The sequence below is a fragment of the Dermacentor albipictus genome, chromosome 1 (genome assembly GCF_038994185.2).
Source record: "Dermacentor albipictus isolate Rhodes 1998 colony chromosome 1, USDA_Dalb.pri_finalv2, whole genome shotgun sequence".
NCBI classification, from domain to species: domain Eukaryota; kingdom Metazoa; phylum Arthropoda; class Arachnida; order Ixodida; family Ixodidae; genus Dermacentor; species Dermacentor albipictus.
In genome coordinates, this window is record NC_091821.1 from 53,595,097 (window position 1) to 53,611,248 (window position 16,152).

Genomic DNA, 16,152 nt, shown 5'->3' on the forward strand with positions numbered 1-16,152 from the left:
ATAACGGCATACCTCAAAACGGAACGGCAGGTGAATTAGCGAAGGCGTCCCCTGATAGCGCGGCTATCAATATTCTCGATTCATCAGCTTTCATCGCATTAAACGGCGAGAGCTTTGAGGTAAACGATGCTACGAGAATTTTATGCAGCACCTACTACAAATTACCCCTGTTGTGCCCCCGGTAAGCTAAACTTTGTGAAACAAGAAGGCTTTAAGTGGCTACCAGTAGGCTACGCTGTCGCATACCACATTAAAATCTTTATTTATATAGCGCAGGTCTGCACGTTCAGCAGTTTGTTCTATTCGTAGGGAAAATGAGACCGTATATAGTGTTTCTTTCGATTTGTTGTAAACAATTCATTATCTTACGAAAAATAACATTAGGGATACCGGTGCGTCTTCTAAGGTTATAACAGTTACTAATTTGCTGTCATTGGGTGCCTCGACTCTTGGGCACGGAGACAGGAAGATTGGCCCGCTATTCTTGTAGGGTCAATGCAATTTATACTCTAAATCTTACAGTTTTCTTTTATTTCTACCAAATCCAATGCAATTTGTTTCATTTTAGTCTTTTTATTTTCATAAACATTGATCTCCAATTTCTTTCTTTTTAATCTTACGTACATTTTCGCAATTTGCGTTTGACTTATTTTCATTTCTTACGCATTCTTTATTGAACTACCCGGTTCAACTACCCGGTTCAGAGTGACGGCATAGCTTTTGGCAGCGTCTCCTCGGCAGTAGTTAATTGTCCATGTATAAAACAAAAGGCCACCACCATCATCATTATTATCATCTTATTTTATTGTACACCTGTCTTGCGCCAGCTGATTCCAACTTGAACCTGCAAATTTCCTAATTTCATCACCCCACCTAGTTTACAGCCATCTTCGACTGGGCTTTCCTTCCCTTGGCATCCATTCTGCAACTATAACGGTCCACTGATTATCTACGCTACGCTTTAAATAGCCTGCCCAGTTCAATGTTTTCCCTTAATGTCAACTAGAATACCGGCTACCCCTGTTTGCTCTCTGATCCACACTGCTCTCTTTCTGTCTTCTGACGTTATGCCAAAATTTTTCCTTCCATTGCTGTTTGCGCGGTCCTTAAATTGTTCCTGAGCTTCTTTGTTAACCTGCGAGTTCCTGCCCCATGTGTCCCCGGTAGAATGCAATGATTGTACTCTTCTCTTTTAAGAGACGATGTTAATCCCCCAGTCACAATTTGGTAATGCCTGCCATATGCACTCCAGCCCATTTTTATTCTTCTGTATATTTCGTTATCATAACAAGGGTCCCCTGTGACTAATTGACCCAGGTAAACGTATTCCTTCACAGACTGTAGAGGCTGATTGGCGATCCTGAACACTGGTTCCCTTGCCAGGCTATTGAGCATTATCTTTGTTCTCTGCATAGTAATCTTGAACCCCACTTTTACACTCTCTCTCTTAAGGTCCTCAATCATTTGTCGTATTTCGTCCCCAGCCTTGTTGAACAGGACAATGTCACCTGTAAACCGAATGTTGCCGAGATATTTGCCGTTGATCCTCACTCCTAAGCCTTCTCAGTTTAATTGCTTGAATACTTCTTCCAAGCATGTAGGGAATAGCATTGGAGGGATTGTATCTTCTTGCCTGACCCTTTCTTGATAGGTAATTTTCTACTTTTCTTGTGGAGAACGCAGGTAGCTGTAGAATCTTGTTAGATATTTCCCAATATATTCACGTATGCCTTGATTACGTAATGCCTCTGTGACTGCTGGTATCTCTACTGAATAAAATGCCTTTTCCTAATCTATGAAAGCCACATAGAGGGCTTGATTGCACTCCACACATGTCTCGATTATCCGATTGAGGACACGGATGCGATCCATTGTAGAATATTTCTTATCGAGGCCAGCCTGTTCTCTTCTTTGATTGAAGCCAAGTGCTGCCCTGATTCTTTTCAAATTATTTTGGTGAATATTTCATACAATACTGAAACCAATCTAATGGTCCTCTAATTCTTCCCTTTATTTAACGTCTTCCTTCTTAAGGATTAGTATAGTGTTGGCGTTCTTCCAGCTCTCTGGTACAATTGAAATTGTGAAGAATTGCGTATAAAGGGCCGCAAGCTTTTCAACCATGATATCGCCTCCATCTTTGATTAAATCGACTGTTATCATATCTTCTCCTGGCGCTGTTCCCTGGGTCATCTCTTGCAAGACCCTTCTAACTTTGTCGCTAGGTATTAAAGGAACCTCGGTATCCTTTTCATCACTACGTCGTAGGGGTGTGCGAATACTCGAAACTTTCGAATAACGAATCGAATAGTCACAATTCGTAAAAGCTAATATTTTTCGAATATTTCAAAACGTTAAGTAAACCTAATTAAATATAGAATTGGAGCAAAATTACGGTGAATTTTCACCCCTGGGGGCATAGTATAAACATAAAAAATTAGAACTTGCATAGTGAAGCCGGCTACGCCGCTTAGGTAGCCCTACTTTACAGGCTTATACAGCGATCATTCGCAATCTCCGAAGTGTCCTGTGCATGTGAACTACTTGTTTCTTCTAATGCTTGATTTGAGCGTTTAAGAAACAACGCTTCTTAACTTACTATGTAATTACAGAAACTTCCAAACCTTAAGAATACTAGGATGTGAACGTCGTTCTATATTAATTGTGATAACGACTGTTGGTTATTCGAAAACTATTCGTTATTTGATTCGATTCGATTCGCTTCCGGCACTATTCGATTCGTATTTGATTCAGTGTCAAAATCACTATTCTCACAGCCCTACTACGTGGAATGAAGGTTCCGTGGCTGCTCAGGGTACTTAGCACCCTGAGCATAGGTAAGTATAGAAGTGTTATGTTGCGTTTACTATATTGTTACGAAGAGGAAGCCCGATGCACAAATGTATTTACAACTATTTACACGGGGAAAAGGTAACGGTAATCGCGCTGGCTGGTACAAAGGTGACAGCTCCAGGAGACAGTCTACCGCTGCTTCCTCTTCGTCACCCTCTTGCACGCACGCTCCTGTCCAAATGCACCGTAATATAACCTCCGGGGGCTGGAGCGCCGGCCGTCCCGGCGTTTCTTAGAATGATAGCGAACTAGATGAACAATATGAAGCGGGACACGTGGACTACGTCAGTTCGTAGCTGGTATGACAATGGCGCCGTCTTCAACAGGGGTGATTCCGTAGTTTATGTCATTTTATCTTCGCAATAGCCGGTAGGACCCGGCATTGCGTGACAGTTTTTTGGACAGGCCGTTATGGCGACTTGTAGTCCACAGCAGAACGAGATTTCTGAGAGAGAAGTGAAGGTTTCGGTGGCAACTGTCGTAGCGAGCCTTTTGTCGCACCTCAGCCGCTGTAAGTCGATCGCAGACAATCGGCGAGCCATAGGAGCCCGGCAAACGGCGTCTGAGCGTATTCCGTGGTTTGTCGCGGCACCGAAGGTAGCAGGGTGGCAAAAGGCAGAGTGGCATGGCGACGAAACAAGATGTAGAAACGCGAGAAGCCCATTGGTGTCATGACTTGACGAATTGTACGCATGTGCGACGTACGGCAAAGTGCTGTCCCAATCGCGATGGTTCTTTTGAAACGTACCTAAACAACATTACGGGCGCGATTCAGTCGTTTAGACAGTCCGTTCGTTGTGGGTGAACAAATAAGCACGAAATTTAACCACTGCCCACATCATAGCGAGGCACTGGCGCTCAGTGATAGAAAAATTGCGCTCTGAAGGGCACCAGAGGCGAATGGCGTAGGCAATGACGCGCTCGACTCCGTTTGCTGTTGGGCGAAGGCAGCGCCTATGCCATGATCACTCGCGTCTGTGCGAAGTTGAGTTGGGGCAGATGGATAAAAAAAATTATGGGGTTTTACCTGCCAAAACCACTTTCTGATTATGAGGCACGCCGTAGTGGAGGACTCCGGAAATTTCGACCACCTGGGGTTCTTTAACGCGCACCTAAATCTAAGCACACGGGTGGTTTCGCATTTCGCCCCCATCGAAATGCGGCCGCCGTGGCCGGGATTCGATCCCGCGATCTCATGCTCAGCAGCCCAACCCCATAGCCACTGAGCAACCACGGTGGGTTCAGATGGATCAAAGTGGCCTAATATGGAAGGCGTTGTTAACAAGCGGATGAGGGTGTCAAGGCGTCGGCTTGTTCGAAGCCCCAAAAGAACACGTGTCCTTCTTGACAAGGTCAATCATTGGCCGGGGGATATCCGCAAAATGTTTGACAAAGAGACGAAAATAGAACCATAAGCCCACGAAGCTGCGCACATCTTTTGCTGAGCAGGGTACAGGAAAGTTCTTGACTGCGTGAATCTTATCACAATCAGGAGGTATACCGGCAGCACTGACAAGGTGGCCAAGAACTTTGACTTCGCGCTCTTTTCACCTCTGTTTCCGTGGTGTTGCGTGGCAAAAGACGCACTGGCTGTTCCATTTCCGAGCGTTTAGTACGCATGTTGTTACGGTTCACTGTGTGCGGCTGTGAATAGAACGGATTCCAAGCGCCTGAGACGACGTGCCTGATCATCACGCTCCTAAAAATGAAAAGACTTGTCCGTTGGCGCTGTGCGACGGGACTATGCACCAGTGCAAATTACACTCTCCTTTGTCCTGCGTTCTCGCCTTCTACGCCAGGGAGTGGTATCACTTCGAATCCCTCTGTACGGGTTCGGGAGTTGGTTGACCAGTGTGGTGACGCGACGTGACCTAGGCTCCCCACCACTACACCAGAGAGTGGTATTTCCCCGTATTCCTCTGTGTGAATTGCCAGTGAGTGGTTTTTCTCCATATTCTTCTGTGTTTTCCGTGTCTTTGTCATTTGTTTATTCCGTATTTTCTTTCCTATTTCTTCGCTTCTTTTCTTCTTCTCCTCTTCTGTTTTCATTCCCTCCTCCCGAAAGCAGGCGTTGTGCTCCTCTCGGTCGCAGTTGTCAGCTTGGTCCTTCCCTGTTTCTTTTGTGTGTTTGTATGTTTCCATACCTAATAATACTAATATTAATAATGCGCGGGCTGACCAGTGTGCTTTCAAGGTCCTCTCCCAGGGCGCAAGAGAGAGTGAAGTTGCCGGGATGGTGTAGTGTATAAGAATGTAAGCGAGACGCTACGTACAGATACTCTGTGTCCATGCGTGCAGGAGCACGCACGCTGAACATTCGCTCAACCGTAATGATGGATTAAACTTCTGATATTTGCTTTTACGTTGCTTTTACATCATATCGTCTTTCCTGCCGGGCCCTCTAGGATGCTCAATCTGGTTCGAACTCCAAGCAGACGCTGTTTAAGGTCGCCGAAACCCTGTCTTCGTGGCGTCTGTATGTCTGTGAATCACCGGTCCCGTGAGGACACGTGATATTCTATAACGCGTGATCTGACGTGCTCTTTGTGGGTACCATTGCAGAGCGCTTTGAAGCCAGTTCGTATAATATCCATGTCCATCATCATCATCAGCCTGGCTACGCCCACTGCAGGGAAAAAGCCTCTCCCATACTTCTCCAACTACCCCAGTCATGTGCTAATTGTAGCCATTTTGTCCCTGCAAACTTCTTAGTCTCATCCGCCCACCTAACTTTCTGCCGCCTCCTGCTGCGTTTCCCTTCCCTTGGAATCCAGTCCGTAACCCTTAATGACCATCGGCTACCTTCCCTCCTCATTACATGCCGTGGCCATGCCCAGATATTTTTTCTATTTCAACTAAGATGTCATTAACTCGCGTTGGTTCCCTCACCCAATCTGCTCTTCTCTTATCCCTTAACGTTACATCCATCATTCTCCTTTCCATAGCTCGTTGTGTCGTCTTCAATTTAAGTAGAACCCTTTTTGTAAGCCTCCAGGTTTCTGCCCCGTAGGTGAGTACTGGTAAGACACAGGTGTTATACACTTTTCTCTTGAGGGATAATGGCAACCTGCTGTTCATGTTCTGAGAATGCCTGCCAAACGCACCCTAGCCCATTCTTATTCTTCTGATAATTTCAGTCTCATGATCCGGATCCGCAGTCACTACCTCTCCTGAGTAGATGTATTCCCTTACCACTTCCAGTGCCTCGCTACCTATCGTAAACTGCTGTTCTCTTCCGAGACTGTTAAACATTGCTTTAGTTTTCTGCAGATCAATTTTGAGACCCACCTTTCTGCTTTGCCGGTCCAGGTCAGTGAGCATGCACTGCAATTGGTCCTCTGAGTTACAAAGCCAGGCGATATCATCATCGAATCGCAAGTTACTGAGGTATTCTCCATTATCTCTTATCCAAAATTCTTCCCAATCCAGGTCTCTGAATACCTCATGTAAACACGCTGTGAATATCATTGGAATGATCGTATCTCCCTGCCTGACGCCCTTTTTTCCATCCATCTCCAAGGAAGTTAAAATAAATGAGAAAATATGATCGGGAAGCACACATGGGGCACGCGAAAGTTATGTTCGGTCACGTGATGCCCTTCGCCAGCTGGTCTGAGGTTCACTACCTGGGTACCACCGCAGAGCTTTTGATTTTCCCGTTCGTTTCATATCCATGTCGGTATGGTTGTAAATTAACCATGGGCTTGCGAAAGTTACGTGATGTTACGTGACTAGCTTTCACGTGGTCTGAAGTACGCGACGTGCGTACCGTCGCACAGCTACTTCGAAGCCGGTTGGTGTGATATCCAGGTCAGTATAGTTGGAAATGACCCATGAGCCTGGCGATAGATACGTAAGGTCACGTGACACCCTTCCCCACGTGGCTTGACGTTCACTGCGTGTGTACCATCGCATAGGTTTTGATTTTCCTATTCTTTTGATGTACATGTGGGCATGGATGGTAATTACCCACGGTCTGGCTAAAGTTACGTGATGTCACGTAACTCTTTTCCACGTGGTCTGAAGTATGCAAAGTGCGTACCATCGCAGACCTTGTTCGAAGCCCGATCTTCTGATATCCATGTCAGTATGGTTGGGGATCATGCATGGGCTAGCGAAAGGAACGTGAGGTCATGCGACACTTTCAGACGTAATTTGACGTTAACTACGTGTACACCATTGTATAGCTTTGATTTTCCCGCTCGTTTGATATCCATGTCGGCATGGTTGGCAATTACCCAACATCTGGCTAAAGTTACATGATGTCACGTGACTATTCTCCACGTGGTCTGAAGTACGCGCAGTGTGTACCATCGCAGAACTTTTTCGAAGCGCGATTGTTTGATATCCATGTCAGTATGATTGGGAATCGTGCATGGGCTAGCGAAAGATACGTGAGATCAGGTGACACCATTTCCCATGTGATTGACGTTAACTACGTGTACACCATCGCATAGCTTTTGATTTTCTTGTTCTTTTGATATCCATGTCACCATGGTTGGTAATTACCCATGGTCTGGCTAAAGTTACGTGATGTCACGTGACTTTTTTTCACGTGGTATTACGCAAGCGAAGTGCGTGCGGTGAACAAGGTCTGCGTGAATCGCAGACCTTGTTCGAAAACCGATCATTTTATATCCACGTCAGCATGATTGGGAATCACGCGCGGGCCAGCGAAATATACGTGAGGTCACGGGACAGGGTCTCCCACGTGATTTGACGTTCGCTACCTGGGTACCATCGCATAGCTCTTGCGATTCCCGTTCCTTTGACACCGATCTCACTGCGTTTGTGAATCACATGTGGGCTTCGAAAAGTTACGCAATATCCCGTGACATCCTTCACCACGTGGTCTAGCGTACCCTTCGTGGGTACTATCACAGAGCTCCTCGTAGCCCAATCATTTGATATCCATGCCAATATGGATGAGAATCAGGAATATGCTATCGAATGTTAGGTGAGATCCCGTAACACCCTCTTCCACGTAATCTCAGATACGTTACGGGGTTATAATCACAGAGATTGTTCGAAGCTCTTTCATTTGATATCCATGTCAACGGGCCTTGTAGAAAAATAAATGATGAGAGGTCACGTGACGCTCTTTTCAGCCTGCTTTTATCAGCTTACGAATCAACAGTTCGTTGCTCTATGCTCCTTTCTTTGGATGCATGTCAGCAAAGCCATCGAATAGCCACATTTTGCATGACCTGTTCACAGCAGTAATATAATGTCCATATCAGTGCAATATTTCGATGATATATCGCGCGGGAAGGGCATTTCTGTAGTCCTATGACAATGCTCTTCAAGAAACCTCTTCAGTTATGTTTGATCGGCGCAAAATTATAACGTTTAGTCATTGTTTTGAACTGCTATAACACCTCGAAAATGCATCTTTAATTTGGATTAAATTCACTGGCGTAAGGAACAAAATATGTAGCGCGGAAAATAAATTATTGGGCGCTGGGAATAAATTGACTGGCGCTTCGACTAAAATAGCTGACGCTTGGAATAATTTCAGGGGGAAAACCGGTAGTACTATTTTAGAGAGCACAGCAATTCGTATTGATAAATTTAAAGAACGAAAGGTAAGGAGGTTAACGAGACAGGATATCTGGCTCTCACGAGCGGTTGCAAAAATAACTACAGATCTAAGAGAAGAAAAAAAGAGTGACAATTTGGGCATGAGTAGACATGAACTAATACCAGGGTATCCGAATATCCGGTTACTAAAATAACCGAATAACCAAATGAATAACCGATAACTCCGGTTATTCTGGTTTTCAAATTCGAATGACCCGGGAACCGAATAACTGGATAACCGGTTTTCCGTAAAACCGGTTTAATTTTGCTGCACTAGAGTCCACAAATTGTGTGGCCCGACCAGGTATCAGTGTTAGGCGAAAATGAGCCCTCCAGGCTGCTAAGGGTGGCTGTCGACGAGGATGAATATTATGTTCTTGCTTTGAGCCCTTTCAGCTTGTTGTCCTGATAATTGTAATGATTATAACGGTACTGGGAGCATTTTCTCGCGTTGTAGACCAATCGATGACTACCACTCGCCAATCGATCAGTTTGTTTTCCTTGTCCCGCCGCTTGAGCTCGAGTGCGGCCATCGTTGAGAATAGCGCCGGTCCATGCCAAAGGTTACGTTGCTCCGGCAGTTGAATACACGGCTGAGTACGTGCTTGCAACACGCGTCCCACAAGCCAGCGCTTCACTTACGTGTGCTGTGGTGGGGAACGCCTTTTAAACGAGCGCATCTAGCTTGCGAAGTTTAATGGGCTCACCATGCAGCGCTGTAGCTCTTGCATGGCAAAGCACGCGCTGGAAGTGTCGGTGCCGTTGCGTGAACTTTGCAAAGCGAAAAAGTCTCCAATTGCGCGCCTCACAAGGCGTTACTGCTATGTCTCCTGTCCGCAAAATGAATGCGTGTAGCACAAGGCAAAATGCTTTACCCATACGAGTTCCACGCACCGAAAGCGTTATACGATCGTTATATATACGCATGTTTCATAGTGTACTGGGAGAACTAAATGCGACACAGAATTTAAGTTTGCAGGAAATGAGTTCCCTGTTATTGGTACTATGTGGGAAAAGTTTGAAAATATGTGGTTGAATGACGGGCATTAGAAAATTATTAATACAAGTGTTGCAACGCAATACTAGAAAAAAAAAAGCGGCTTCACTGAAATTTTGAGCTGCCTTGTCCCAAGGTCGTACAAGCCTGGTATTTTCTTTTTAGTAAGGAGATCTAAAGCGCGTTTCTTTTGTATTTTCTTAAAAAAGTGCATTCTCAACCCGAAATTTTTGTTTGTGTTTCAAAACAGAGGCATTCAGGTACCTAAAAGGGTTCTTCAAGTCCGTAGAAGATCAAGACGTTACAGTTGCTTTCTACGGACCGTTCCCAGTTCTTCTTGCAGCGACGCCACAAGTTGCAGAGGTAATTACTTGCTTTAATCAGTTCCTCCTACTGGTTATGTGTAACCTTTACTAATCAAGTGCGACGAGACTGTCACAAAAGGCATGATGTGTTTCGTCACCAAGGGGAGAATGTAAATATTTGTGTGCACAAGGAACTCGTGCTCACCGAATCGGGGGGAGTGCGACAATAGCTGAATGTCAGTTCACTGCGAAAAAAAAAAGAAAGAAGAGCTGTGCTTTACATCTGCTGAAATGGCATCCTCGTACTGGTTTGACTGCAAAAAATCTAATGACGCTCTTCTGAACTGCTTAAAAAGCGTTCGCACGAGGGCTTGCTCTCGGCTGGGTGGACCTATCGACAATAGTATGAGCTCTCGCCAAAGTACTAAAAGCATCAAGCGCCAGAGCATTTCTGACCGATCTTGTTTAGGTCACATTTTGGGTGCTTGTAGTTCAATCAAGGTTGTAAGAAGCAAATCACCCCCCTCTCCTGCCTTGTTCGTCTCATATCCAGGAAAGGCGCAGCTTTAGTGCTCAAAACATTACAATATGTTATTACTACCTGATTCTTAAAAACAGCATCATTAAAGGGACACTAAATACAAATACTAAGTCGACGTGGACTGTTTAAGTACAATTCCAGAAACCACGCAACACTTGTTTTGTGCGAAGAAAATACTTACTTTACGAGAAACTTGCATCTGAAGGCTCCGAATACCTTTATCGCAATTCAAATCTCCCGCCACCATACCGGAGGAGCGGTGACGTTGCATACGCCATCACCACCCTTTGCTGCTATCGGTGAATAAAACGGTGCCCGACAGACGGCGGTACCGAGCCAAGACAGAGCGGCGGATTCGTCGCTGCAGCTGCTTTTCGGTCAAGTGGCGTAGACTGTTTGGGCATCCCGCGACATCACATGGAAGTTAAATTCTCTGTTACTTGAAATTTGTGATAGTTTGACGAGCCAGCAAAACCAGCGCAGCACTACGCGATAACTATTGAAACGCGAAAGCGTGGACGGCGCGGAGTCGAGCGAAAACGAACCCTTTCGACCGTCCGCGTCGTTGTCAGGGTTATTTCAATTAGTTTTTCTTTATAAAAGTGAAATAGAACTGAACAGATAGCTTTTATTTCGTCTTATAATACAAGGAGGACAGTATTTAACTGAGGAGTGCTTTCGTCATCGGGCAAGTGCTTGAATGTACCGAGGGATTCTCTAATAATGTCCTGCATTTACCTCAATTTCTCGGTTATTAAGGCTCTGTTCGCGATAATATTGACGCTTTAGAAATTTTAGAGGAATAATCTGTCACTTTAGCTTGACTTAATATTGCCTTTTAGTGTCCGCTTGAGCGACGGTCCTGCCGGATTCCTTAAAATATCCTTCCCGCCCCTTAAGCTCTTATGAACTAACGTAGAGCATCAGCAACACGTACAAGCTCCACGTACATTTGGCGAGGCTATACTTCGAGGAATGGAAGTTTCGAGGCGATACGTAGTGACGGTTGTCATCTGTAGGTCGCAGCTATACCTACCAACTCTCGCAAACATTTCGTATAATTTAAGAATTCGGGCTCCATCTATACGATTTTAAGAATGTTGCGTCATGTTATACGTTCTTTTGTTTGACATCTCCTCCTTCAATACACATTGTGATCCCGTTCTGTTCACTTCTTTCTGTTTGCGAAAAGAGGAAAGGCTGGGAGGTTAGTTGGACGCTGTACAGTTCGCCACCGTATATACGCGTGGGAAGAAAATTGATTGGAAGAGAGCGGAAGAGAAATATTTCGACTTTGGATTAATCGCATGCCTTATAGACGAGGCTCATTATGACTGCATTCTGTTGACTTCACGTAGTGCGGGACTGTTCGTGTATGCAACGTATACTACATGGCTACATGTAACAAGGAAATTCATAAAATATCGTAATTAAACTAGAAATGGAGCGTTTACAAATCAAAGCAGGAGAGTACTACTAAATATCATCTCAGAATCAACAGAGAGAGCTGTGCTAACGAAATATCGATTTGATGCACACAAGCAAGATCAAAGTTACTGAATGTCGACTCGATCGAAATCAGTCAGTCAAGAACTTTATTGAGGTCCTGAGGGGTCTAAGCCGTTGGAGATCGCACGCGGCGAGCTCCTTGGGCCGAAACCGTAGGCGACGCCCAAGTCGGGACGGGAACGTGGTGACGCTCCGCCAGTTCTTGGGCCCTCTGGACGGCCTTGAATTGCAGTTTGAGGTCCGGGCTTTTGAGGGCTTCTTCCCATTCGCGCTCACTGGAGAGAGGGCCCTCTGGTAACGCGGTACATTGCCAAAGCATGTGCGAGAGTGAGCAGTAGGGTTCTGGGCAGTCTGGGCAATTTGCCGGGATTTCTGAATTGTAGTGGCTTAATAGGCCTCGTGACGGATACGAGGCCGTTTGCAGCATTCGAAACGCGGCCGCCTGCGCGCGCTCGAGTTTGGCGTGCGGGAGCGGGTATTTCATTCTGCCTTTTCGATAGTGTGAGGTGATTTCTTGGTATGTGAGTAGCGGGTCATTAAACTGAATGTCCAGCCCCTCGGAGGCCGTGGGACCGTCGCGGCGGGCAAGTTCTCGCGCACGGTCATGGGCCGTTTCATTGAGGTTGGGTTTTTGCGGGTGGATGTCCTTCCCCATGTGAGCGGGGAACCAGGAGAGGCACCGTTTGCACTCGTTTGAGCTCGCTAGTAATATATGCGCTACCTCTTTCGGTACATTGCCGCTTTCGTAAGCCCGAATTGCAGCACGCGAATCCGTGAGGACATGGGTAAATGTGGGGTCTGCCATGGCGATGGCTACGGCTATCTGTTCGGCTTTAGCGCTAGTGGTCGATTTAACCGATGCCGATGACCGTAACGTTCCGTTGCCGTCCACAACTGCTATCGCGAAAGTTGATGTATTGCCGTACTGGGCCGCGTCAACAAATGCGGTGGCTTCACGATCCGTGTCTGTGCGGTCGAGAATCGCGCGGGCGCGGGCCCGACGCCTACCCACGTTGTATAGTGGGTGGACGTTTCTGGGAAACGGTGAGACTCTGTAGTTGTCTCTAATTTCACTCGTTAGGGTAACAGCGTGCTCGAGATAGGGAGATGGGGAGACATTAGCTTCGCTTAAAATTAGTCTACCGGCTTTGGACGAGGATAGGCGGAGTAGTTGCGCCAGACATCATTAATTCTACCTTGAAAGATGATACACCAGTAAGGGTAACTATTTGTTCCGGGAAATGATTCCATACTTTTTGTTACAACACCAAATGGTAAGTTCTGATATTTCAATGTCGTTGCGAAAATTGGGTCTGCTTTCAGACTATGGTAGCTGCGTGACGAGGTGTGACGTGCCGGAGGGATATTCCTAGTTGCAATAACTGCATTGCTCTAATGCAGCGACTGAAAGAATCACAAACGAGATATCTTGCGTCTAGTGCAAAGATTAGAGTAGATAAAGTCTTCGCTTCAACACCGCTACGCTGTTACGCGATGAATCTTTAGATAAATTGAGCCTTGCTAGTTTGGTCTGCACAGATTCAAGCCGGCTTGAAAGGTCAACGCGATTCGAATGCCGTATTACCGAAGTGTATTCTAATGCTGACCTAATTAGTGCTGTGCAGGAATGCAGCTTCGTTTCAGAATCGGCCACCGACAAACAGCGCTTTATAAGCCTTTTGTCACCACAGCATAAGACCATGCTGTGGTGACTGGCATCGCAGTGACTTGAATCTCTACACATCCTTGCGCAATAGCAATAACAGGTGTTCATCTGCGTGTAACGCGCTGTCCGTCTGCGCGTGTTTGTCAAGCTTTATAGCAGACTTAGCGCAAGCACGAATTATTGCTTGCAGAATATTTTACGCATACGGATAAATATAACTTCTTTTTATTAAACACCCGATGAATCAAATGTGTACTGCCCCTAGAAAAGTGGTAATGGTTCCTCATTGTCTCAGATATCAAAAAAAGATATCACGACACAACAAACTGTTATACGTTCAACGATTACTCAGAACGCAAAATGTCGCTGGAAAAACAAAAATAGGCACGCGTTTAAATGTCATAAACACTGCAAATACTCAAAGCAGACAATGTTCCAAGAAGGAAAACAAAACAAAAAGATAGACACAATAAAATTTATGTTACTCCTTCCTAATAAAAAGAAGATATGCCGTTCCCACATGCTGTGGAAATTGGTTTAGGCGATGCTTTAATTGGTGCATGCGAAATTGGCGTTTCCACTTCTCACAGCATGGGTTAGCAAACTAGGGACAACCTTGTTACCCTCGCTGCCATTCTCTCGCTCTCTCTGTCGCATTTAATGCTACACTCATCTTCTATTTCTATACTTGGAATGTAATTTTTAAGCCCACTTTGCTTCTATTTTGGCAAGAGTATTTTTCCTGTAATCAAAATAACACTAAATATTTATGTTGTTACTTGAATGAAATAATATTTTGCTAACAAGCAGCATGTTCTTACCATGATAAAAATGCAGACTTACGTTGTTCTCCAAACTATACATTGGCGCGGAAAATGCATCGTCCCTGCGAGAGGCGATTATTGTAGGCTTCCACAGTGATATTGCCAATACGAAAAATATGGGAGCCTGCTGTAGCAGGTAATTGAAGGGAATGCATTATATATTGGGACGTGCACATTGCCAACGTGACCTCGAAGGCATTACGCAAGCTATTTTATCTCCGAAGATGTCGCCGCCTTGCACCAACGTCGACTAAGCTTCTCGCGTATACTACTTTCGTTAGACCGGTTTTGGAGTACGCTAACACAGTTTGGTTTCCCCACTCAGTAACTAACATAACAAAACTGGAAAAAGTACAGCGAAAAGCGCTGCGGTTTATTCACAACAAGTATAAGCGCACAGATTCACCCACTAACCTTGCGGCTATATCGGGTTTAGCGACGCTCTCATCAAGGGCGAAGCAATCACGGCTCAAATTTTATTTAACTTGATTCACAACTATTATAAGATTGACCTAACAAAATACATTTTTTTTTCGCAGTCACGATCATCGAGACATAAACATACACAAGCTTTAACAGAATATTCATGCCATAATGACACATTCATGTACTCTTATTTCCCCCTCGTGATAAGGGAATGGAATCGCCTGGATCCGTCAATAATTTCTGCAGACTCATTATCTCAGTTCACATCACGGTTAGAATCCACATCTAGTAATCAGTAACGCAGTCTTATTCACATAAAATATGCTTTGCAATTCTTGTAAGCCATGCTGATTATCGTGAAGGTGTTTACTGTTATTTTGTTCCCGTTTGTTGTTCCTTTCATGATGTATTCTCTGTATTGCTGCGCATGTCTCCTAGAAATGGGATATCTATATTTGTTTTTTATGTATTCTTACCTTGTTCCTTTACGTTCCTTGTTTGGTTTATTGACATGCAATTTGTATGTGCACGTTTATTACCATGTATTTCATTTCTGTATGTCCACCTGCTATGGTCCCTGATGGGACTGGCAGTATTGAAAATAAATAAATAAATAAATTTAAAATGTCGGAGGATCCCACGTCTGTGTGGGAATCGGTGATAAGCGAAGCTTTCTTTCATGTTTACGGAAATGTCTTGAATTCACTTCTGCTTCTTGTGTTTAATGTTTTGTTTAATTTGATGGTTTTCTGAAAGTGTACGCCTCTGTAAAATGTGTATGCCTCTGCTGCTGTCTTTGCCAGTATGGGGGCGAAGGATTCCTTCAAGCCATCCTTGAATGGCATTTCCCTTCGCCTCCCATCACATATATATGTGATAAACTAACAAAGAATCAATCAATCAATCAATCAATCAATCAATCAATCAATCAATCAATCAATCAATCAATCAATCAATCAATCAATCAATCAATCAATCAATCAATCAATCAATCAATCAATCAATCAATCAATACTGTATGTAGCACAACTCTTTTCGCTCAATGCACGCACTGGTCCCATTCTTGTCGTGTTTCCAAACAGTGCCACATACCCACTACGCTGGATTGGCCGAGAAGCAGGCGGTTTCGGGCATGTTTAAAATAAAAACAAAACTAAATGTGTTTAGCAGAGCGTTAGTTAATGCAATGTAATTTAAAAATGAGAAAAATGTTAAGAATTTTAGATAAAATAATTTAACATAAAGAAGGGAAATAATAGAAATAACTGATAATTTTAGAAAATCTAATGAAACTATAAACTGCGAGAAAAGCCTCTTTGTGGCTAGATCCCAGTGAAATCGCTCCAAAAGAAAGAATGGTTGGCGAGGTTAGCGATAGCCAAAATGTCCAAATTAAATTTCTAAAAGTTCTTTTTTTTGTCTTAAAATGGCTGGCACGGGAGAAAAATGAT

General features: G+C 44.5%; 1 protein-coding gene across 1 annotated transcript in view; it reads left to right on the top strand.

Moving 5' to 3' along the window:
- LOC135899324 (cytochrome P450 4V2-like) overlaps positions 1 to 16,152 on the top strand; it is a 69,938-nt gene that overhangs the window by 543 nt on the left and 53,243 nt on the right. The window contains exon 2 of the mRNA XM_065428558.1: positions 9,681 to 9,793. Coding sequence (XP_065284630.1) covers positions 9,681 to 9,793 — 113 coding nt within the window. The remainder of the gene's footprint in view (positions 1 to 9,680; positions 9,794 to 16,152) is intronic.